This window comes from Eucalyptus grandis, chromosome 3 (genome assembly GCF_016545825.1).
Source record: "Eucalyptus grandis isolate ANBG69807.140 chromosome 3, ASM1654582v1, whole genome shotgun sequence".
Taxonomy (NCBI): Eukaryota; Viridiplantae; Streptophyta; class Magnoliopsida; order Myrtales; family Myrtaceae; genus Eucalyptus; species Eucalyptus grandis.
Window position 1 is genome coordinate 32,749,646 of NC_052614.1, and position 24,403 is coordinate 32,774,048.

A 24,403-nucleotide genomic window follows, 5' to 3' on the forward strand; every position below is an offset into this window, starting at 1 on the left:
AACAACCAGAAGCCAATAACATTAATTTCCTACACGACTACGTCTCTGGTTCTGGTCAAAACTTTCTGTCCAAATAAGTTCTGTTCGAAGCCATGCACACTTGCAATCTTGCTCAGGTCTCCCGGGCAAAAGATTGAAGAAAGCTCTACCATGGAAAAATAAATAAGTAAAAACTTCAAAAAATCCTTTTGTATAAGTATTCTAACTTTTTTTGGTATAATTCTAGATAATATTCAGGGTGAATGAATTAAATGACCGTATATATTTTTCATCCTATGGGCTTATGATACTCTCTCTCTAAACCCTAAGTTAGGGTTTTCACTCTTTTTCTCTTGAAGTCGCCGCCTCTCTGCAATGCTCTCCTTGAGGAAGGTCCATGTCTCCCTATTCCCTCTTATAAAGTTCTCTTTCTTTTCTATCATGATCTTTTCTGGGAGTTTGTATGTCTGAATAAGTTTCTGCAGGTGTTTTCTTACTTTTACCAAAAATAATAATAATAATACTAATAATAATAATAATAATAATAATAATAATAATAATAAGTTTCTGCAGGTGACCTTGGGTGAAATGTGGAGACTAGTTCGGTCACTTGTCCAATCAACAGCCATCGAGGAAAATGTTCATAACGTAACTTCATAACCTCCCCATAATTACAGGGAAAATTATCCAAAAAGTCATAAACCTTTTAACTTTATTAATTGAATCCTAAACATTTCGACATTTTGCCAATTGAGTCCATCCGGCTAATTTTGGCCTGAATTCACTGACGTGGATGCCGACCGTCCTATGTGGCACTGACATCGCCGACATTGACAAAATTTATTATTTTTTAATATTTTTAATATTTTTTGTATTTTTAATTTTTTTTCTTTTTTTCTTTTTTTTTTTACCTTTTCTTCCTCTAACAAGTTGCCCAACCTTCGGCAATCGACCAGAGGCCCGACCAACGAGGGTGAGCTTGCCCATGGCCAACAAGGTCACCCCTCACCAAATCCCGGCGAGGGCCACCTTGCCTCCTCACGGGCCTCTATCAATGAGGGCGAGCCTACCCATGGCCGGCGAGGTCACCCTTGCTAGATCTCAGCAAGGGCAACCTTGCCTCCTTGCAAGCCTCTGGCAAGGTTGCGCCTCACCAAATCCCGACAAGGGTGACCTCGCTTGAGGCCGGCAAGGCCAACCCTCGCCGGTCATGGCCTTTGGCTAATCGTCGAAGCTAGGCAACCGACCAGAGGAATAAAAGGCAAAGAAATAAATTTAAAAAAACATAAAAAAATAATTTTAAAATTCAAAAAAAATTTAAAAAAAAAAAAAAAAAAAAAAAAAACTTTCCATGTCAACACTAACGTTCACATTAGCAAATTCCAACCAAATTGACTAGACTGACTCAATTAGCAAAAAATAAAAATGTTTAGGACTCAATTGATAAAGTTGAAAGGTTTATGACTCAATTATGAAAAATGCAATAGATTTATGACTTTTTGGACAATTTTCTACATGATTAGGCTGCTCTCCTATCTTGATTTAGATTTAGGTCAAGTTTTAAGAGTTTTACTCTCTTGAACTAAATTTAGATTTAAATCTAGGAGTTCTTACTAGTATTTGATATGTGTTCTTTCAACATTTTAATATTGGTGTTTCTGCACAGTGGTGATGATGAGAATGTTGAACATAAATGCGCATTGCAGGCTATTGCAAATGGAGTGGGAGATCTCAGCATGTGCTCATCATTGGATCTAGTGATCCGCCATTGATTGTTTACAATGTCAAGTCTGTTCTTTGGAGATGAGAACATGCTTCTAGTTGCAGATTATGCTCTATTAGTTGCTTTATGGCTTTTGGCTTTGTTCTGTGATTATTTGGTATTTGCTACACTTGAAAGTCTTTTATGTCATAAGAAAAAAGAATTAAACCACCGTATTGAATGAAACAAAAAAGTTCGGGACCAAATCAAACGTGAACAAAATTCAAGGACGAATCGAGAATCGAGTAAACTTCAACGGACCATCGTGCCATTATCCTCATATTTTTCTCGAGACGCTAAGGCAAAAGTGCCGTTTCCAACTTCCCCATTCCCTTTCATAGAAAATTATCTCCTTCATGCTGATTTGCTCATGCCACAGTTTTTCCTAGCGATGAGTCATGCCTTACAAAGAACTCTACCGACTAAAAAGAGACAGAGACAGAGGCAGAGAGAGGCAGGGAGAGGAGAGACTAAGCCGACTTATTTATGAACCGTTGAACCTAAGGATGAATATGAAACTTAGTAATGCCTAAGAAGCTTCGTGTTTATAGCTATCCGAAACGTTGAAAAGATGGGTAGCTCTAGAAGAGCAATTAAGCCATTTTGAACCCTTCCGCTATGGCCAAAGAACGATTGCTACCCATCGTTATTTAGTCTCTTGGGGCGGGGCCGGGAGAGGGTGCATTAAAGTTCAACCCACAAGCTCTCCTTTTCTAAGTCCAAGCAAGAGATAAGTCTCCATAAATGACTTCACGAAATCATGTTCTGATTGCTCTCGTTTTCATGGCGAGCATTGACGGATTACTCCAACCGTTAAGTGGTAGGAAGCGAGGGAGGGGGAGAGGGAATTAGGATATTGTTTTTGCGGTTTCTGCTTAAGTAAGGAGGAACGACGATGGCCTAGCAAGTTGCAACGCATAGGGACAATTCAAATGTAGGGATTATTATCCAAAAAGGCTTCTAATTATGTACGATGGTCAATTAAGTTTTGAACTTTTCCATTTTGCCAATTTAGTTCTAAATATATTAGCAATTTACCAATGTAATTTCAGTGGCCGAATTTAAATTTAAATCACTAATATGGATGCCGACCATTCTATATGGTATATGGCGCTAGTATCGACAATTTTTTACAAATTAAAAAAATATATTTTTCTTTTTCTCATTTCTCTTCTCTTTTTTTCTTTCCTTTTTCTTTTTTCTTTTTTCCCTATGTCCCTCCACGGGTTGTGAGGCCTCAATGATGGCCATAGCCCTCACTAGATGTGGATGAGGTGTAATGACCTTTAATTAATTAATAAATCATTGTGATTAGTATGGATTTTTTTTAAGGGCAATTAGTGTGCCTACGGTCGTTGGCGGTGGTTGTTAAATGGACCTTCAGAGCGGTAGGACGCAAGGCCCCACTAATTACGGTAATTAAGTAGTCTTAATTTATGTTGACTGGCCCAAAGTTTTCCTCGAACAAATCTGACCCGTCAGATTTTTGCGTCCTTAAAAAAAAGAAGAACGAAAGATACGCACTTGTGCTCCGGCCAAAAGGGAGACACGCAATTTTGATGGTGCCATAATCAACTCTTAATACTCTCTTTTCAACCAAACCTAGCTACGTGGATTTTGTACGGACGTGGCGGAGACTTTCATGGCGGAGGACAAGCACGCACGGCGTCTAATGAGGCGGGACATTAGGCCAGTCTTTCTCCTTTAGGTCGTTCTCGAGAGCGACATGGTGGATTTGGTACGGATGTGGCGGAGACTTTCGTGGCGGAGGACAGGCACGTGATGAGGCGGAACATCGGTCCGGTCGTTCTTGAGAATAATGTGGTAAATTGCACAATCAGGACTATCCGCGCCATGCCCCCTTCATGAACTCAGGCTTAAGCTCGCTTACTCATCACCTCAAGACTACATAAATCTATGGCGTGTTCTAGGCTTATAAATTAAGAAATACAGGCTAAAAGTTAGAGAAAGCTTCTGTCTTATACTTTGCTTCGTCACACCACCTTCTATCTTATGGATGGTGCCTTGTTCCTAGAAACACCTTTATAGATTACATAATAATATAGTTCTATATTATTAACTAAATCAGATATCCATTATGATAATATGAAGTTTGCATATTTATGTTGGTTGTTGGGAAAAATATGATAGCTAATGAAGATACGATAAGTAATTTATAGTTTTTTTATACTTTTATATATGATGACCATCACTGTTTTTAAAGTATTATTATCTTCATGAAGATAGAGACAATGGCTACATCAAGTGCTCGCAATCTTATAGATAAGTAATATTCTACTTACACGCTTAAGCCTTCTTCCTTATAGCATAATAGATTCTCTCATGTTGACTATAGTACTAAGAAATATATGAATAAAAGTGATATGATGTCGTGTGATAATTGAGGTAGGAAGAATTATGAAATATGTCTACAAGCAAAGATAACTAAGAAATTGTTTTCAAAGGCAAAAAGATCTTCAACTGGTGCATTGTGATATTTTGATGATAATTCTAGATATACTCATATTTATATTACGAAATCAAAAGATCAAGCTTTTGATGCATTCAAGATATATAAGGTTGTAGTTGAAAATCAAGGGGATAAAAAAAATTCAAAATTTTGAGAAGTGATTGGAGAAGAGAATACTTCTCATTAGATTTTTCTATATTTTGTGATGAAAATGGTATTGTGCACCAAGCAAAAGCACCTTATAAACCACAACAAAATAGTTTGGCATAAAGAAATAAATTAAATTTTTTGTAGATATGGTTGATTCCATAATCTTACAAGTTTGTGGGGAGAAGAACTTCTTGTTGCATGTCATGTTCAAAACTAAGTTATTTCAAAGAAATTTAAGATATGTCCCTATGAATTATTGAAAGGAAGGGTACTAAATATCTAGCACTTTAAATTAGGGTTAATACTTGTGACAAATTTACTCTAAAATTTTTAATCTTCAAAAATCCTAAACTAATACATTTGTGATAAACTTATTATATGTTAGTTTTAGTTAAATTGGATTAATACCACATAAAATCAAAAAATGGTATAACTGTGACAAAGAGGGAGTAAAGTCCCAAACCAATATATCATCAACTGTCATGTATTATCCAACTTAGCAATTGAATTGTAAAATATAATAGAAACTAACAGATGATAAATTTGTTACAAGTGTACCAGTTTTGAGTTTTTAGTGGTCAAAAAATTAATTTAGGGTAAATTTGTCACAATGTACCAGTTTTAGGATTTTTCGTGATATTAACCCCTTTAAATTATCAGGTTGCCTTGCGTATAAGTGAATTATTGATCCTACGCGAACCAAATTAGGCCTAAAGGCATTAAGAAGTGTGCCTATTGGATGTGTTGAAAATTATTCTAAAACTTATCAATTATTAATCTAATATTATTGTGGAATCAAGAGATGTTAAATTTCTTAAACACAATTTTATTAAAAATTCAAGTGATACCTTAGGACTTTTTTATAAACAAGAATTGATGCAAGCAATCCATCCTCAAGTAAAAGAAATCTATTTGATTCTCCAAATGAGCCAAAGACAAGTCAAAGAATGAAGAAAACGAAAGATTTTGGATAGATGACATGCTGACTATTGAAATAAATATGCATGACATAAATAAAACAAAAAAAAAGTATCTATTTTCTCTATTTATAATGAAAGATGATACAATTTTAGATATCAAATTGATCAAACATGGTGGGATGCGTCAAGTCAGGACCACTATGTGGAGAAAATTATTAAAATAATATCAGCATTTGGAATAAATAGTCAAACATACCATATGATATGTCAATTAAATTGATGAAAAATAAAGGGTGGCCTTTAGCACAATTAGACTACTCTAGTGTAATTAGAAGTATGATGTATGCTTGCACTAGACCAGAAATAGCCTTTATTGTATGTAAACAATCCAAATTTACTAGCAATCCTAAAACCATGTATTGGAAAGCCATAAGTAAGATTCTTGATTACTTAAATAAAGAATAAGTTATGCTCACGAACATACAAAGTGGTGCCACTTCTAACAAAAGTCAAATGAACTTTTGAAAATGTCCATGAATGTAGAATAAAGCACAATGCCATTACAATGCTAAGACATAGGAAATTTCTAACCAAATGTCTATAAATTCATATGTGTGATAATTTGATTAACGAATGGAATCCTAGAGAAAAGTTTTTTCTACCACTAATCTCATTAATGAAATTATTTACACTAAATGAAGATTTGAATCTTAATTATACATTTTTCTATATATATACACATATATGTGTAAATTAATACTAATAATAAATTAAGTGGGGGATTGTTGAAATAGTTTGTTATCATGAAAAGAAGTAATTGCCGAACATGAAAAGAGATAGTTGTTGGATTTGAAAATGATTGATTGTTAACAAGAAGAGAAGTGGTCAATTGATCATAAAAAAAGTGATGATGGTAGAGATAAGATATATATTCCCAAGAGATGTGTTATTATTTGTCTGTAAATACACCAAATCACACATTATTCATCACAACTCTTCAAAACAAGAACAAGAAAGCATTCTCTTTTCTCACACAAGTATGCCAGCATGTAATGGTGAAATTCTAAGAGGGAAAGAGTAATTATTGAATTCATTTATAAGTGATTTTGGTGTATACTATAGAGGTATATTTGTTTAAACCCCGTAGCAATGATGGCAGGGGTAAATAATATCTTAAGGTCGGTGATGGTCATCATGCATCAAAGTGTAAAAAGAACGATAAATCATTGCTCGTATCTTCACGAGCAATCATAATTTTTCCCACTATTGGTACCCAATTTACCTCATTGTGTTCAGGCTTGTTCAATATAAGAGTTGGTGCATGTTTGATAACACCATTAAGCGTTGAAAATTGAAAATTCAGCACATAACAAAATTAAGTATTTTAATAACCTTAGTTAGCATTAACTTAGTAGACTCAATTAAGCCACAAATTACTCGATGTGGTAAGTAATGGGTTGCTTGAAATAATTGATGGCAACTAAAAATCTTACTAGATAATTGAAAGCTTTGTCCAGTTAAGTAGCCACTGGTCTGACCTTCGTTGACCATCATTACGCCCTTCTATGGAGCATTTTAGGTCAATTCCCGAAGTAGAACAATCTGCTTCTGCAATCAGCTTAAAAAAATTTCTAATTATCTAAAAATGGTAAAATACGTCCAATTTCTATTTTATTTTTTTGTCGAAAAAGAGGTTCGATTCACTCCAAACTACTTTTAGCGATTTCCAACACTTATAGACAGCTATAAACACCGTCTTGAGTCTAATTCAAACTGATAAAGATTGTATAGGTTTGTAACCATCCACGTTGTTTGTAGCATGTGCGACTTCTGTAAGATGGTCCTTTCAGATTGTTCATGAATTTTCACCATATGGTCTGTTCACCTTCTGCAAATAAATTCCTCCAAGCAAGCTGACAGCCTTATGTTCTATGGATTATTCATATTTTATTGGTCCACCCAAGTTTTAGCAAACCCTTATTTAATAACTTGTTCTTTTTCTATAAATGTCCTTCCTGACTTCCCGTCTGGCAGCCCGTTCTCCTTTTATAGTGCCAAACCTTTCCGTGCCTGCATATTGCTTGTGTACACAGAAGCTGTTCGTTTTAGACACTCAAATACATATTAGCAACATCTGATTATTTTGCTATAATACTTCTCTAAGCATCATAGAAAATTTTCCAAGAAGATATACTTCAATTCAAGGAAGAACGTTAAAATATACATTTCATCACTTTTCTAATAGTATTTTTATACTATATCTGTCACCTCTTCATTATACTACTCATGATTTCCATAATTTTTTCTTTCATAGAAAAGAAAAACCTACCACATAACGTCGAGTTGAAGCATAAACAATAGCCAGAGACCAAATTATTTCTTCAAAATAGAACATGCATTATAGACAACGAATAAATAGTGCTTTTTTCACTTTGCATGAAATAAACCACCTCTATGCAAAATAACGCGTTAAAATTTTAAACAGACGTATCTCTATGCATTAAATGGTTTTTTAGAGAATAAATAATATATATATGCATATTTTTTAGATAAACATGTTAACAATGAAAATGAAGAAAAAAGAAAATCTAAATTAAGAAAAAGAAGTACAAGTGGCACAAAAGAATGCAAACATAGCTCACTTCTTGTATCCACCTTATAGGAAAATTTGTTTAATTAATTATAAACTTATTATATGGCTATTAATCTAGTCATAAACCTTTTGATTTAGATAATTTAGTCATAAATCTTTTGCGCAAAATTCTAATGTAACCCTTCTGGTCAGCTTTTGTCGAAAATCGCCGATATATCACGTAATACAGCTAGCGATGACTAGATTTCGTCTAAAAATTGACTAAAATGATTACTTTGAAATTTCTTAAAAAGGTTTAGTCACATATATTAAACTTCTTAATGACTTTTAACTCGTGAAATTACGATTTTGCAGAGTTGACTGCTAATCTTGGCAACAATGAGCGGGGACCTCAAAAATCAACCACTCAAACGGACGTGCTGTGCCCTTCAAGTTGGGGAAGAAAGAGGTGTGGCCATCGGTCTACCTCTCCCAAAAGGCTCATCCTCCATCACCCAACATGCTTTTCCAGTACAAAAGTAAAAATTCCCTAATGCCTAAAATTCTAATCGGACCCACGTGCCATCACTTCATTCGATCTTGGAGATTGGGCATTTTGGAAGGCAGAGAAAAAGGAAAAGAAATGATAAAGAAAAAAAAAAAATGGAAGGTAGGCATAAAAGATGCCTTAGGAATACCATATTGGCCTCCGTTCTTTTTTGGTGATGATGATGATGGCCATTGTACCATCATTTTGATTTTCAAGATTCTTTTTAGGGACATGAGGTGTTGGGTTCGTGTGGACTACTATTTCTCTGAGTATTAGGCGAAGAGAATGGAGGCAGAGATTCGTCCAAATCAGTCCGTCCATAAAGAGTGACCCTACACAGTGCAAAGGTGCCAAAGGCAATCTCCTATTTCTGAATATTGGATATATGCTTTGATTAGACAAGGCATTAGGTCAAGTCTAACTTTGTTATTTATCAGAATGAGTGGGTATAGCTCAGTCGCAACCGGGGCAAGCCGAACTTCGGAGCTAAACACCAAACCTGCCCAAATTTACCAAGCTTTTCTAGCATCAGTTAGCCTAAGAGGATTTTTGGACCGCTAAACTCTTAATCGGGTCTATCTATCTGGATGTGCACATTTTAAGGTAACTATATGGGTAGGCATATTTTAATTTATAAGCGGTAGTGGATCATTTCATCATCACTCCAGTTAGGGTTCCAATTACTCAATTAAAAAAGAATGGTTGTAGGGGTGAGCACACAATAGATTATTCTATCGCTTTTCCCTAAAGCATCTCTTATTGAAAAGCCCTTTTTACCTATTTGTGGCGAAAGGAACTTCTACCGGAAGACTCGACGCGTCGATCAATTAATAGTTAATGCTAGATCCCACTCGCAATGAGAGTTGGCCAAGTTCCCTTTACAATGTAAAATAACTAATCTATTTCAAGGATTGTTGGCCTAGTTCCCTTTACAGTGTATAATAACTAATCCACTTCAAGAATTGTGTAGAAGCTTTACACATAAGATTTGTTTTTGCTTCATCTTCCATTAAGTGGACCACCACCTAGACCACACGGAGAAATTATCCAATCAGTCATAAACTTGTTATACGTATATCAATTTGATTTTAAACTTTTCAATTTTGTAAATTGAATCCTAAACTTTTATGTGAAATTTCAATATTGTCCTTCCAACCAACTTTTACAGAAATTGTTGATGTAGTGGTGCATCGCGTAAAATAACCTAAGGTGACAAGACCGTCACATTAGAGATTTTCAATGAAAATGGACTGGAGTGATTAATTAGGCAATATTTCCAAACAACACCAAAGGAATTAGAGAAGTTTTTCATATTTTCAATAAAAGGAGAATCAATTACATTAATCATACCATCTCTTAATTATTTCTCTCCATAAGCTCCGTCCTTAAATTTTTAGCTTAATTAGTATTGGAAGGAAGGTTAGATATCTCAAAACTAGTCAATAACCGCACCTTTTTTTTCTCGACCAAAAAACAAAAGCCACACTTTTTATTTATCTCAAGTCACCTTCGCTACGCCAAACCACTCATAATTAGCTTGAAAATGACAAATGAAGCGGTGCAGAACGTTGACTTTCAAACAGAATCCTGACAAAAATAAAATTGAGGGGACCCAAGGAAGAAGATGACTCTCCAAAGCTTTACCACCATAACTTTTCAAGGCTTAAATTAAATTCATATTTCCATTTTTATTTTATTTTATTTGGCGAGATTGTCATAAATAGAAAAATAACGAGTAGCTTTTTACTCATTTTCGGCATATCTTTCGTTGAAAACCAGAAAATTAATATGAAAAAAGTTTCGAGTTAAGTTCAACAGTCACCAGAAAATTGCAATTTATGGGAGAAGTTCTATTATTTGTAATTTTTCTTGACCTTATCTTCTGAGTAAGCAAAGAAGATATCTTTTCCTTCATGTGGTCACATGCATGAATTGACGTGGAATACGAATAAAAGCGATAAAAGTCCATAGGCTTGGAGTAGACGTCTTTAACTTGCCTACTCCAAAGATAAGTCAGATGAAAGAGAATATATGCTTCTTAAACGTGCATTTCAACGTAGACTAGGAAATTCAAGACGAGAAATGAACCTTTGAATGGCTGATGGACGTATGATCTGTCAAAGAAGTGCCTAGTGATCCAAAGGCCAAGAATCAGTTGGACTTTGAGCCATCCATATCTAGATTCACAAAGCACTCACCAACCATTATGAGACTATTCTGATGTACGATCCAAAAGACCGCTGCCACATTGGGAACTATGGATGGATGAACGGGGAGCCACACACGCAAGATTAACCAAAGAGAACCCGCTTTTAATATCATGTCAGAAAGTTCACCCAAAAAACTTAAGCTGATATATCCCATTGAGAAGCGGTGTATGATACTTTAATGGATCATCTTCGTTTTGGAAAAGTTGTTCAAAAAACCTTAAACCCATTATATTTTTGTCAATTTACTCCTAAACATTTTAATTTTGGCAATTAAGTCAACATCATTTTTCACGTTTGTCAATTGAGTCAATTTAGCCCAATTTTGATTGAAAATCATTAACGTTGATACCAATCATTCTATGTAATATGGCCAGCGCTAATGTAGATAAATTTTAATAACATTTTAATACTTTTTTTTTATTTTTAATTTTCACTGACACCAGCCAACAACCCTCGCCTGGGCTAGGTGAAGGCGTCGAGGCCTTCACCCAAATTCAGGCGAGGGTGTCACTAGGCAAGGGCCCGATGCCCTCGCTAGTCACCAACCAAAGTTGTAAGAAAACAAAGAAAAGAAAAGAAAAGGGCAAAAAGCAAAAAGATTAGAAATAATAGAAAATTGATAAATAATTAGAAAAAAAATATTAAAACATTATGGAAATTGTCCTATTAACAACAATTATGCCATGTAAGATGACTAGCATTCATGTCAATAACATTCAGTCAAAATTGACTGAATTAACTCAATTAGCAAAATGTAAAATTAAGATTCAATTGATACAATTAGAAAGTTTAAGATTGATTGGCAACATTGAAATAGATTTAAGATTTTTTTTGACAATTTTCCCTATCTTTTTTTTCATATTCACAATATTTTTTTTTCTTTTGCCTTTTTTATGGCATGATCTTACCAGATTAAGAGTGCATAACTTTTATTATTAGACTCACAAATGCCCTCACTAAAGTATACCTCCAAAACTACAAGTGCGCTTTTTCTTGCTTTTAATCCTGTCTATCACTTGAAAAAAAAAATCCTGTCTATCACTTGGCTCTTTCGATTTCATGGTGACAAGCCATCTCCATCAAACTAAAATCTTGGGGAAATAGTGCTAAGCGAGAGAAAATTTATCTTATCTTTTAGGAATCCTAAGCTAAGCGAGAGAAAACTTATCTTATCTTTTAGGAATCCTAATCTTAATCTTAAAATACATACACATATAGAGACAGACAGACAGACATACGGACAGACAGACAAACAGAGACACAGAGAGACGGTTACAAAAAGCATGATTTGGTAAAGCTTTTGGTGCTGGCCTTTTTGCCTTATGGTGGAATAAGGAGACGTAAGAGGCCACTAGCAGATTGATTCATCAAGATATAAAAACCAGGAATGAACAAGAAGTCTCGAGAAAGTGACGTTTCCATGGAATAGACGGGGCACGTTCGAAATCCTATTGCTGTAACTACTTCTCTACTGATTTTATGTAGATGGGATATTACAGTGTAGCACTTGTTCCAAGGCCTGATGAGAAGACAAAAAGAATAATGGGGAAATCAAATAAAATTGTCCACTCAACTTTGAGTGGCACATTTTGCCCCCGAATTTTCAACTGCTGCACAATAATCCTTGAACTCGTCTTTAATTTATTTATTTTTTGGGTGAAAGTAAGTAATTAATATAAAGGGAAAGGTCAAAATGTACAACCAACAGGCTTCAAAAACTTACACTCAAATGAACATGCTCAATCTGAGTGGAAGGGAGCGAAGAAGAAAAAGCCAAAAGGCACCAAACCAAGCGGAAAACCAGGAGCCAAGTGGCAAAAAACGCCAGGCAAAACGACCTAGCTACCAACAAGACACCTAGCCAAACAGACTAGAAACAGGGGAAGAGAAGATAATAGAATCCAACTCCCATGAGCGCTGCAACCATCTGTTTCTAGCGGAGTCCTCAACATTCCTTTAGGTAATAGCCTTATCCTTCACAACCTTGATGAGAACTCGTCTTTAATTGCTACACAATATTATGGAAACTAGTATTCTGTTACGGTTGTTAACCCTCCCTTCTTTTTTCTCCATTATCATGTGCAACGCACATGACTTTCAAGGGATAAAAGTATGTTTCCCATTTTTTTAGAGGAATCTCCTTTTTTAATTGAAGAAAAATTAATAAATAAAGTACAAATAATGGAAAAGATAAATATCCGTATAATATGTGACAATAAAAAATAGTTGACATTAGACATATACAGTCTAAATAAGAGAACTCAAGAAAAAAATAAATTAAAGGAAAAATGAAAAGACATCAATAACAAAACGGTCATGACAAAAATCTATTGCTTATTATGTACATTTAAAAGGTTAATCAATTTAGATTAGCATAGTATTTAAAAAGTTATGACTCTATTTGCTTCATGAAAATTTGACACTTTTGGAATATTTTTCCAAGCAGTCAATTTTCAGGGAAATTATAGTAGTTTTTAGTATTTGATTGAAATGTAGAAAATGAATTGGAAATTATTTTCCATCGCTTGAAAAAAAAAAGCTGTTATTTATTTCCTAAACAGAAGTGCACTATTCACGCAGTATAACAGCTATATAAAATGTCTCATTAATTTTTCAATGATGTTTATCGAATTAAATTTTCGTGGCATAAATACTTAAATAAACTATTAACAATTACTTTTCACTAATGGAACCGGCACTTGTGTCACTTGGGATCCAAAGCAAAACCAAACAAAGTAAATGAAGTAAACATCTTGACGTATCGTGTAAAAGTAAACAAATTCTGTCATTAAGCCTCGGAACAAAATCCTCATGAGTTGAGTCAAAATCAAATACGCATTATTCTAAGTTGTATGAATATCTTAATTCTCCAAGGCTAGGCCTAAGACAAAGCACCGGAGGCCTGCTTCCATGAGAGAACAAATAATTGTTTACAATCTAGAAATATCTACGGTATGAAAATTTAATTCGATGATTCTTTATATACTTTTGATAATATAGCATATGTATAACCTTTATGGTGCACGGATAGTGCATGCCTTTTTAGAAAAATAAAAGCAAGTTTTTATTTTCGGGGGATGAAAAATAATTTATGGTTCACTTTTAAATTTCAACCAAATACCGAAAATATTATCATTTTTCTAAAAAAATAAATTCTTCAAATATATTTTTCAAAAGTGTCAAAAAAAATTTACGAGATAAACGGAACCTTGAAGGTTGTTTAATATTCCTGATGAGTTTTTATATCAGGAAGACATGATCCCAAATTACAGGGCCAATCCTGTTCCTTTTTTTTTTTTTTTTTTTTTTTGGTGCTCTATCACCGGGGAAGGTGGCTTTATCTCTTGATCTTGTTGTGATTTGGAATCAGTTATGTTGTTACCATTCTATTCTCACGCTTGTGCTAGGAGTCACTGAATCAGTGCCATTTGTCAGTGCTTACATCATCCTATGATGCAATATAAACACAAATCGTAAAACCAGAAAAATAATGTTTTAATGCATAAGAAATTCATGCTCTTCTCTGCACCTAAAGTAAAATAGAAAGAATTTCATGGAATTCAGGGTTCGATCGAATTGTGCAAGGCTTTTTTTTTTTGGGGGGGCGCAGGCGCTCAAATAATTTAAGTTTTGTGTTTGCCCTGATCTTCAGGTGTTGTACTAATCTTGAGGTGTGTTTGTATCATGGAAAATTATATATAAAAAATATATATTTTTGTGAAAATTATTTTTAAGAAAAAAAATTAGTTCTTTTTTGTTTGGTGGTACGCTGAAAAGTATAACTAAAAACTTTTTGGGTGTTTGGATCTCATTTGACGAGAGATAAAGTTGAGAAGATAGGAAATACGAAAATGATATCTTTGTTGTTAGAAATGGAAATCATTTTTCCCAATCTAATTTTTTTTTAGCCCATGAAAAATGATTTCCATTAATTAAGTAGTTCTTCATCATCCAAATATTAAAACGTCCGAAAAAAAAAAAATTATTGAAAATATTTTTTATCAAATAAATTAACCAACTATAAAAAGTTGTTTTCCTAAACTCATAAATACATTTAATGATCCATCGTTTATTTTTATTTTTTTGGTAAGGAAATGATCCATCATTATTTTACATCAATTAACCATTTAAAAATACATAATGAGTATCCAAATTTTTGTCATTTGACCTCTTCGTTATTGAGCATTTTTCTCCTTTTTACTTAGACTCTATTTCATGGAAAATATGGCGTTTCTAAAAATGCTTTCCAAGAAGCCATTTTTCAAGAAAATCACAATATTTTCTAGTGTTTACCTTAAACTTGAAAATGAACTAGAAAATATTTTCTATCATTTAGTATGAAAAAGTCAATTTGCTTTTCCTTTGTACACTCCTTTTAGTAATTTTTTTATTATTAAAAAATCATTTTTTTATCTTTTTTTTTTTTTTTTTTTTTTCTTTTTTTTCTTTTTTTTTTTTCTTTTTCTTTTTCTTTTTTTCTTTTGTTCAATAAAAAGACTTAGAATGGCAACTAACGGCTACTCAAAAGTAAGCTCATGCTCACCAATCAGGTGAGCCTTGAGTCCAACACCGGCGCTTGTCGATTTGGCAAGTGGTGAGCTCAAGCTTGCCTTTGGCCCATGCCAACAATCAACCAAGAAAGAAAAAGTGAAATTTTTTTAAAAAATTCAAATTCAAAATTCAAATTTCTTAAGAAAAGGAAAAGAAATATAGAAGTGAGGGCCAGTAGTGGCGTGAAATAAAAGAAAGTGAGTGAGAAAAATGTTCCCTCCTACTTGAAAAGCAAAAACATTTTTCTCTTATCTTAGAAGACTTTTTTTCCATTTAAAAAAAAAATTTCCCCAACTAATTCATTTTGCGTGAAACCAACGTTGAAAAATTTAGCAAACGTTTTCCTAAAGGTTGTTTTCTACAAAACAAACAAAGTCTTAAATGCATTGCTTTTTCTTATGATATTTTATTGGTTGTGTTAAATTTTTCATCAAATTTAAAAAAAAAAAAAAAAAAAATTATTAATGACATTTTTATGTTATTAATATTTTATTTAATTTTCATTTTTCCATTTTCTTTATGTTTTCATTTCTTAAAGAAGTCAAGGGTAAAAGAGAAATTTTAAAAAGAAAAAAGAAGATGAAAATACATAGTCACCTCTTAAAAAGTCATGTGCATAGCACATGCTAACCAAAAATATAATGAAGGGTTAATAAGGGCAGCGTTATTTCTACCCTCTAAATGACTAAATCCATTGAATTTTTCATGAAAAGGACATAATTGCCCTCTATTTTCAATTGCAAATTAAATTGGTGGTCCCAAATTTATTTACTTTCACTTTTTTTAGTTTTTCTATATATATTAGACTAATGACTTAATAAAAGGTTCATCAAGAAAATGAGCTTTTGAGATAAGAGGGACACAAAATAGATAAATTGTTATAAGATCAATGATGAAGAAGAAACTTTTCAATTTTATATTTTACCAAAGAATGTCAATTTTTACTTATTATTACTAAGATAATTTTATGCGGAACATGTAAAACGTTGTCAGAATATCTGAGAATGCACTTTTCTTTAATAAGTTAAAAAAACAAAACATGTGAAATTTTTAATTATGATAACGTGCTAAATTGAAAAAGGAAAAATAGAAAACAAAGAAGTGGGACCATCACAGCAAACTGCAATTGAAAGATTGAGGATAGTTTCGTCTTTTTAGTGTAAATAGAGGTGGTTAATAACTACAATAAAATGAAAATACAAGGGGTAATGGGTAATACTTAGAAAGTTTATGAGTAAATGTATACTACCTAACAGTTCGAGAGAGTTTTGTGTAACTTTCCTAAGAATAATTTACCTTCTCGGCAGTGACGAAGCTAAAACGACATGGAAGGGATATGATTAACTTGTGTACAAAAGAAAATAACAAAAAGTAAAACAAGTCGAAGGAAGAAAATTTGATTTGGCTAAGCTATCCATTCAATTTTGGCGAGCTGAGTTATAGTCCAGTCCTTAAGAATTATAGAGGGGAATTATAAAGCTTGTCCTTGTAATATTACACGAGTTCTCTTTTGGTCCTTGAGCTATACTCCTAATATACTTAGGGTCTATTTGGAAGCACCCCCTAAACAGTACTTGATTATATTTTTTTATTCCCGAAACAAAAAAACAAAAAAAGTAGAAATCTATTAGTTAATTTTTTGTTTCCACAAAGAAAAATTCGCCTTTTTTTTTTCCAAGAATAGGCTTGAAGTAGAATCAAAGTCATATTTTTGTTCTTATTCCTACGGACAATTCTTGGAATCAAGTCATATTTTTGTTCTTTTCTCTTCTCTTTCCTTTTCTTCTTCTTCTTCTTACTCCTCCTTTTGGCTAGTTGCTAGCCACCAACCTTGACCATGGCCAACGACCGGCCAAATGAGGGTCGACAACCTGCCCTTGACCATAGTCGATGATCGGCCAGACGAGGACCAACGACCTCGTTGGAGGGTTCGTCAGCCCTTAGCAACGCCAAGCCATGGCGAGGCTTGACCTCGTCAAGCCATCCCCAAGGCCATGGTGAGGCTTGGCCTTGTTGGGCCATAGCCAAGTCGACATTGCCTAGCCAAGGCTAGCTCGAGCTTCAACCAGCCATAGGGAGGCTCGCTAGGCTGGGCAATGCTCATCTGGCCATCGACAAGGCTCAACCTCACTTAGAACTGTGAGGTCGAGGCTCGCGATGACCAAGCGAGCCTCTTGCGAGCTTGCCAATCCTTGCCAAGCTGATCACCAGACACAAAGAAAGAGGAAGAAGAAGAGAAAAATAAAAGAAAAATAAGAAATTTATAATAAAAGTATTTTTAAAAAAACTTTAAAGAGTTCGCATTTCTATTTCGAGAATAAAAATTTTAGGCAGTTATCAAATGCCTTTAAAAACTCAGAAATTATTCTCGAAAATAAAATAAAAAAATCATTTTTAAGCGAAAATTGTTCCAAAGAAATGCTTGCCAAACGCATCTTTATTCCTCCCCAACTCATATGTGGCAACAATTCAAGACCAAATTCAACTTTCTATCTAAATGTCGACCGTACATACTAAGTCAGCAGCGCCAAGTTGACATGCAAGGCCAATGTGTACAAGTCTCTAAAACAGTTACACTTTTGGTCCTCTAACATCTAAGAATATGTTTTTTTAGTCCTTATATTTTGTTTAGCTATAAAACTAGTCCTTAAATTATTTTTTGATGAAAACTTAATTTCCTTAGTCATATCTTTATTAGAGATCTTAAGAAAATGTCAATTTAAAGCAAATTATTAGTTGGTGATTTTTGCGTTTACAAGTAAGCACAATCAGATAGATTGCCCAAGCAAGATTAATTCATCATATGAATAACTTAACATCCTCATTATTATTATAGATCCGTATAATAGTATCTAGGACTACTTGGGGAGAAAAAAGGATCATTTTTAAATAATTTAACCATAGCTTAAACTCACTATTTTAAAGCTAAAATATTTTAGAAAGTTTATAAAAAAAATCTTCAAATTATATCATCAACAACCCTATATTGTATTGATCGTAAATATTTTGCATACGATAGCATCCATCTTAATAAGACATTCAATCAAATCGGGCAAATTTGTAAATGTAGGAATACCAATTAATACCTGGTTTTAATTTGACATCTTATAACATTTTGGATTAAGATGCGATGAAAGAAACTAAGCTTTTGTTAGAAAATAACATGAAGGCTAGTATTGTAACTAAAACAAATTACAAGGACTAAAACCGAACATTTCTAAAAGCACATGGATCAAAAGTGTGATCTTCTTAGAAATTTGTACACTTAGACGCCATATGTCAATTTATCGGTACTGACTCAGCATATTCCATTCACATTTGGACGGCAAATTGAATTATACCCTTAAATAGTCATCAGAGAAAAGTTTGGGGACTAAATCATAACGAAATACTGTACAGAGACCAAAAGTGAATTCGAATAGTAGTATAGGGTCGACTTTGTAATTTCCCCGATTATGCCGACTAACCATTTATTTTTTAAGATAATCATAGTAACTTACAAGGGCTAGGGGCGCAGCGACAGCTCTTGCTTGTCCCTCCCCAGCTCCATGTTGGTTTCTCAGCATATCAATCTTAATGGAATTTTCTGCATAGGCTATGTGTCTTATGGCTTTGGAAAATGTAAGTTTTGCATGCCATGTTTGAGCTTTTTAAGAGCTTAAAGAACAAGGAGATCGAGAACGCATCTTGCTGTAAGTTTAGCTTGAAACTCAAGGAGGTTAAGGAGTGCAGTGTCAGGGTGGAAGATGGCTTTGTGAATGGTAAACACAAAATTTCACCCTGTTTTCCGGGCCTAACTTACAGATTTCCCAAAACTACATTTGGAGATCTCGTAGGTTTGGGACTTCGATGGGGAAAGACAAGCAGGACATTCCCAGATAGACAAGGTCAGAGTCTGCCCAGAAGATTAGACCATTTATCATAGTTAAAAGATCAAGCGAATAGGTCACACTATGCTAAAAAAATTCAGGCAGATACAGAGAGCATGATAGGGGTAGCCGAACCACAGAAGCAGAGATGATACGAGTCGGACACCAGAGTCAAGACACCTGATAATCATGGCAGGCCTTATGTCATACTCTCGTCCCCCATTTGAAAGATCAGAGTTGAAGTACACTTCTTCCAGAACAAGCCCAAAGTCGCCGGTCAAAAGAAGCAAGAACTCAAACTTCACGTGCATTGCCAAGGACTTTCAAGGACATCTCACTTCAACTAAACCCAACTTAAATGTTTGTATCTTATAATCCGCCGCAATCCACCCCTCACCTCTCATTAGCCACCATAAAATCCAACCAATTCGACACTTGATGCTGCATAATTTACAAAATCATTAACCATGAAAAATGTGCATCCTAGTTGATTCCCTTGGATTCAACCCCGTCATAGTCTACCGCAAATGAAGGCCAAGGAAATGCATACATCAGCTGTAGTAACACATAAATGTCGGCATCACGTCTCGACCATGGGTTCAGGCTCAGATGGCTCTGAGCATGATTTCTGGGATTGGCGGACAGAATTAAAAAGAATATCCTTAATAACCTAGATGAGCAAAAAGAAACAGTCAGTGCATTGCTAAATAACAAAGCATGTAAATTGAAGTCACGTATCATGAGCAGATATTAAGCACAATCCAAAGTTCAAGAATGAATGGTCACCTGTGACATTAGGCCATGCACTTGCTCTACGGTTATTTTTGCACTATCACGAGTAATCTTGGTGAGTTGAGAGTCTTCCTGCAATTTACCAAAAAGTTGTCAACAAGATATTCTGAATTGTAAAAGAGACAGACTAGAAAGCAAATTTCAGGGTGCTTCATGAGAAATGGTATAGTTGGCCATAAAATTTTTTAACCTTTAGATAAACCTATTCTTTTCCCTCTAAGCAAATGATGTATAAGATGAGCACCAACCCAAAAATGGATAGGAGTGACTTTGCTCAATGGAGCAATAACTCATCCAGACGGAGAAAAAAAAATTGTATCTGATTTCAAGCACTAGGTATAACCTAAAAGAAAAAGGCCAGAGCACAAAAAAATCAGGCATCCAGCTTTGTTACAATGGACAAAACCAGGATGCCACTGAACCATATCCATTTTTAAAGGGGAACAGAACCACCAAACTACTTCGACTATATAAATGATAAAAAAAAAATTGCACAGGGATCTCCTATTCATAAGAGCATCATCATCATCATAAAACTGTAAAACCTTTACATGGCTTACTCAAGCTTACTGAACTAGAAACTAGAAAACTGCAGAACTTCATGCTATAACACAGGTAAGCAACAAGGAGAGCAACAAGCACAGATATTGGATTGTATATTCAAATGTGCCTTCCAAGGAAGTTGAAAGCTAAAGTCCCCGGAGGAATGATTCACGATCATGGGAAAGCTCAGTCCAAAGTTCAATATCGAAGATAGGTGCTGCGGCGAATGATTCACGATAACATTGTATATTGATCATTCTAGAGAACTTTACCAACAAGATCACAGGAAATCATATGGATTTCCATATCATAACGTGGGAAAACAAAGCCGAAAGCAATGAACTGAAATTCATATGGAAGCCTGGAAGTTTGCAATTTTTCAAGAGGCTAATCTTCAGATGTCTCTGAAATCCTTCACCTTTTATAGTGACTGCACAGGTTATCTTGCATTCAAGAACAAGCATACATAAGAGGAGGTCCAAATTTGAAGTTCCATCCATTCAATGAATCACTCTTAACAGGCTTCATGTAAACCGAAGTTCTCATGAATTCATCCTACATAGAGCAAATTCTCTAACTCCCATTCTCTTTTTAATCACTGATTCACAATCAAAAACTGGTTTACGTGCCCATCTAGCAGCAGAAAAGGCTTGCTTTATGTCAATTTCTAGGGTTGTCAGTGCAGCAGCAGACATGATCTCAACATTACATCATCTCTCAATTTCCAAAGAAAATCAAAAAAATATCATCCCATGTTCCTTAGAAGGCCCTGACCATAACATAAAATAGCAAAGTTAATTAACTTTCAACAGCACTCTAATGGTTACGTGGAATGGCCACAACTGATTCAGGAACGTAGTAGAAGTTAGTAAAATTGCCCATAACCATAATAAAAGCATAGTGACAACAGAAACCCAAAAAGCAAGAGCAATCTCTAGCAAGACAGCAAGAAAAGGATGAGAAAAAGCAACAATCACCTCCTTCTTTCTCTGAGGAGGTGCTATCAATGGCCCAAAGCGAGTATGTGCCAACTGATTTTCTGCTTGCTCTAGCTTTTCAGCTGCATAGTGGACGAAAATGGATATGTTTGAGTAATGAGAAACATAGAAACAAACAAATCAACCTCATGTTATAATTTGGCCAGAGAGAAACTAGAAGAACAGATACCTAGATCAGAAATCTGTCCAGCAACGTAGTCTCCATTTCCTAATAAAGGTGAAGATGAAAGAGTGTTCACCCAGTACTTGTTCCACAACAGATCCAGGAGGTGGGAATCAAGAGAGGACTTAAAATAAGTGATATCGAGAGCATAATACTGCAGAAGCAAACATGACAAGGAGTCAAAGCGGCAGCAATATACAGGCTCAAAAAGTTGAAACCTAAGAAAAACTAGGAAAAACCTGTTTACAGTGCACGCCAAAGTCCTCGATTTTATTTAGAGGGATAGTTTGATACTCGGAAACAGGGTCATCCGGAGGCTTATATCCGTCTGGATATGTCCTGAATGCCCCAATCTCCACTTTACCCGCAGACACAGTCCTCGTCGGATCGATGACGACAGCCAAAAAGGGTTCTTGAAACTGCTGGTTGAGCATTTGCGTCGAAACATCAATGCCAGAGAGCCAGCACCCATATCCAGGATGCGAATGGTACCAACCAACAACATTCTCCAATCTCCCAGCCTACATACAGAATTTTGTACTTCACTTTAAAAATCATAACGAGCACTGCCACCATCTCAGGCTATCACACAATTCAAACCAAAATCATCGCAGGCATAAAACGAAATTAAAGAACTTGACAAAAACCCTTGTTTTGCCTCAATACCCTTCAATGAATTCAATAAGCCACTCCAAGATTCTTGATTCGATACCACTTAGAAACATTGAATAGGACGATCAGATGCCCGAAAACTAGGGTTCGAGGGAGAGGGAGCAAAGACGAAGAGGCCAAAGCCGAACCTGCTTGTTGGTCTGGGAATAATCGACCATGTACTCGTAGGCATCGGCCTGGGCGTTCACCCTAGTCTCGGTGCCCTCGACGGGGAGGGCGAAGGCGTCCATGACGATGATGGCGTCGCCGTCGGTCTTCCCCTGCATCAGCCCCATCACCTCGATGGTCCCGCCGGAGCGGGCGTGGACGACCATCTTCAGGAGGGCGAGGGCGGAGATCTTGACGCGCTTGAAGTAGTGGGGTTCGTGGGACCAGGGCTTCTCCTGCTGGAACCGGACCTGGCCGGCCTCGTCGTAGAAGAAGATGGAGTCCGACTGGTCGTGCTTCGATGGGTCGGCGGGGCCGGCGCCGGCGCCGGAGCCAGAGCCGGAGCCGGCGGCGGTGGTGGAGAGGATGTTGTTCTCGAGCTCCCACGTCTTCTGGGCTATGGCCGCTTGCGAAGCCAAGGCGTCCATGGTTTTTTCTCTTCTTCGCCTCTGGAGTTTTTGATTCGAGCGTGATGGAGTGAGAGAGAGACTGTATAAGAAGAGGGACTGAGGACTCGATTGAAAAGACGGAAAAAAGACGAGGGACCGGAGGTCGGAGGGAGGAACCGAGGGAGGGCCAAAAAGAAAATTTGGAATATGTGTGCATCAGATGTCCTAAAAATTGGAATGGAATAATAATTAAATTCTAAAATTTTCAAAAAAATACATTCAGGTTCAAAACTTATCAAATTAGTGCAATCGAGTCTTTCCTTTAATTCCGTTCAATTTGGTTAACAAAAAATGTTGAATTGACTTTTTAATTACTTGCCATCTCCTGCGTCCAAAACAAGAAAAATAACCTCAAAATGACACCATTTTGATCCAAATTTATTTTTTATATAAATATTAATTAAATTATATTTTTTATTTAAAAAAAAAAAGAAAGAAAGAAAGAGCAAAGCAGTAAAGGCTCTTGCCACCACCAGTCTACCATCATTAAAAAGAGCCACCGATGGTCAGGCGAGGGTTAACTAGTGTCCCTGGCTACGCAGCAGCCTACAAGCACTCACCCAGATTAAGACAAAAGTCGCCACTAGCTATGGCAAGGTTGGGTGGCAACCCCACCACAACCAGCAGTGGCCCTCGCCTACAATCAGCCAAGGTCACTAGCCACTGCCCAAGCCAACAGCTACCAAACCTTGCCCCACCATCACTAGCCCTTTCTAATGATGTTGGGGTGACAACAATAAGTCACTAGTTTGCTTCTTTCTTTTTTTTTAAAGAAAAATTAGTCTATTTTTTAATTTAATTTAATTAATATTTATATTAAAAATTAAATTTAGACCAAAACGACATCATTTTGGAATTATCTTTATTGTTTTGGCCATGTGAACACCACATAGAAGAGAAAGAGTAATTAAAAAATTACGTTAGCATTTTTCGTTAACTAAATTGGATGAAGTTAACGAGAATGACAAAATTGCACTAGTTTAATAAGTTTTAAGATTTAATTGTATTTTTCAAAAATTTTAAGACTCAATTACACTTTCTTGATAAGTTTTAAAACTTTGACTAAACATATCGTGAGAAAATTTCAGTAAGTTCAAATTGGCGAGTCCTAAAAAAAAAATCAATTGTTACCACCATTGAATTTAGAATATTTCGTTAAAATTTGTAATTTTGTCCTTCAAGTTCTTTCTTATTAGTTTATTCTCTACAAGAGTAAAAAAAATGACTATGATTGTCCTAAACTTTGTGATAAGAATATCACAAGTACCATAACTTTGGTTTAGCACTCACTTGAATGCGAACGCTTATTTAAGTGCCATAACATTGGTCCAATCAATTGAAAGCCAAAATTTTTTAAAAGCATTCACCTAACTGCTCCAAATCCAACAAGGCATAACACATGGAGTGACAACACTCGAGTGATTGATTAAAAAATTATATGACACTCAAGTTATCGAAAAAAAAGTTGTGGTATTCAAGTGAGCATTGTATATAAGTTATGGCACTCAAAAATGACCAACAAAAAAGTTATAGCATTCAAGTGAGCGTCGTATATAAGTTATGACAATTAAGTGATAATAAAAAAGAGTTATCGCATTTAAGTGAG

The 24,403-nt window shown here is 35.2% G+C and overlaps 1 protein-coding gene across 1 annotated transcript; it reads right to left on the bottom strand.

Moving 5' to 3' along the window:
* Positions 1-19,060: 19,060 nt before the first annotated feature.
* Positions 19,061-22,824, bottom strand: LOC104437236 (COP9 signalosome complex subunit 5a). Its single transcript, XM_010050145.3, has 6 exons — positions 22,330-22,824; positions 21,769-22,050; positions 21,536-21,683; positions 21,346-21,428; positions 19,820-19,897; positions 19,061-19,703 (listed from the first exon to the last, which is right to left on the bottom strand). Exons 1-6 carry the CDS (start codon positions 22,774-22,776, stop codon positions 19,614-19,616), a joined length of 1,128 nt encoding a protein of 375 aa, XP_010048447.1. The 5' UTR covers positions 22,777-22,824; the 3' UTR covers positions 19,061-19,613.
* Positions 22,825-24,403: the final 1,579 nt, after the last annotated feature.

Bases quoted from the DNA above. Each gene is read 5' to 3' on its own strand.
- LOC104437236 (XM_010050145.3), bottom strand. From the start codon at position 22,776: ATGGACGCCTTGGCTTCGCAAGCGGCCATAGCCCAGAAGACGTGGGAG. The intron at 21,429-21,535 runs GTATCTGTTCTT...TCCACTATGCAG, and splicing joins TGGACAGATTTCTGATCTAG to CTGAAAAGCTAGAGCAAGCA. The intron at 19,898-21,345 runs GTGATTGTTGCT...GGTAAATTGCAG, and splicing joins CTCCTCAGAGAAAGAAGGAG to GAAGACTCTCAACTCACCAA.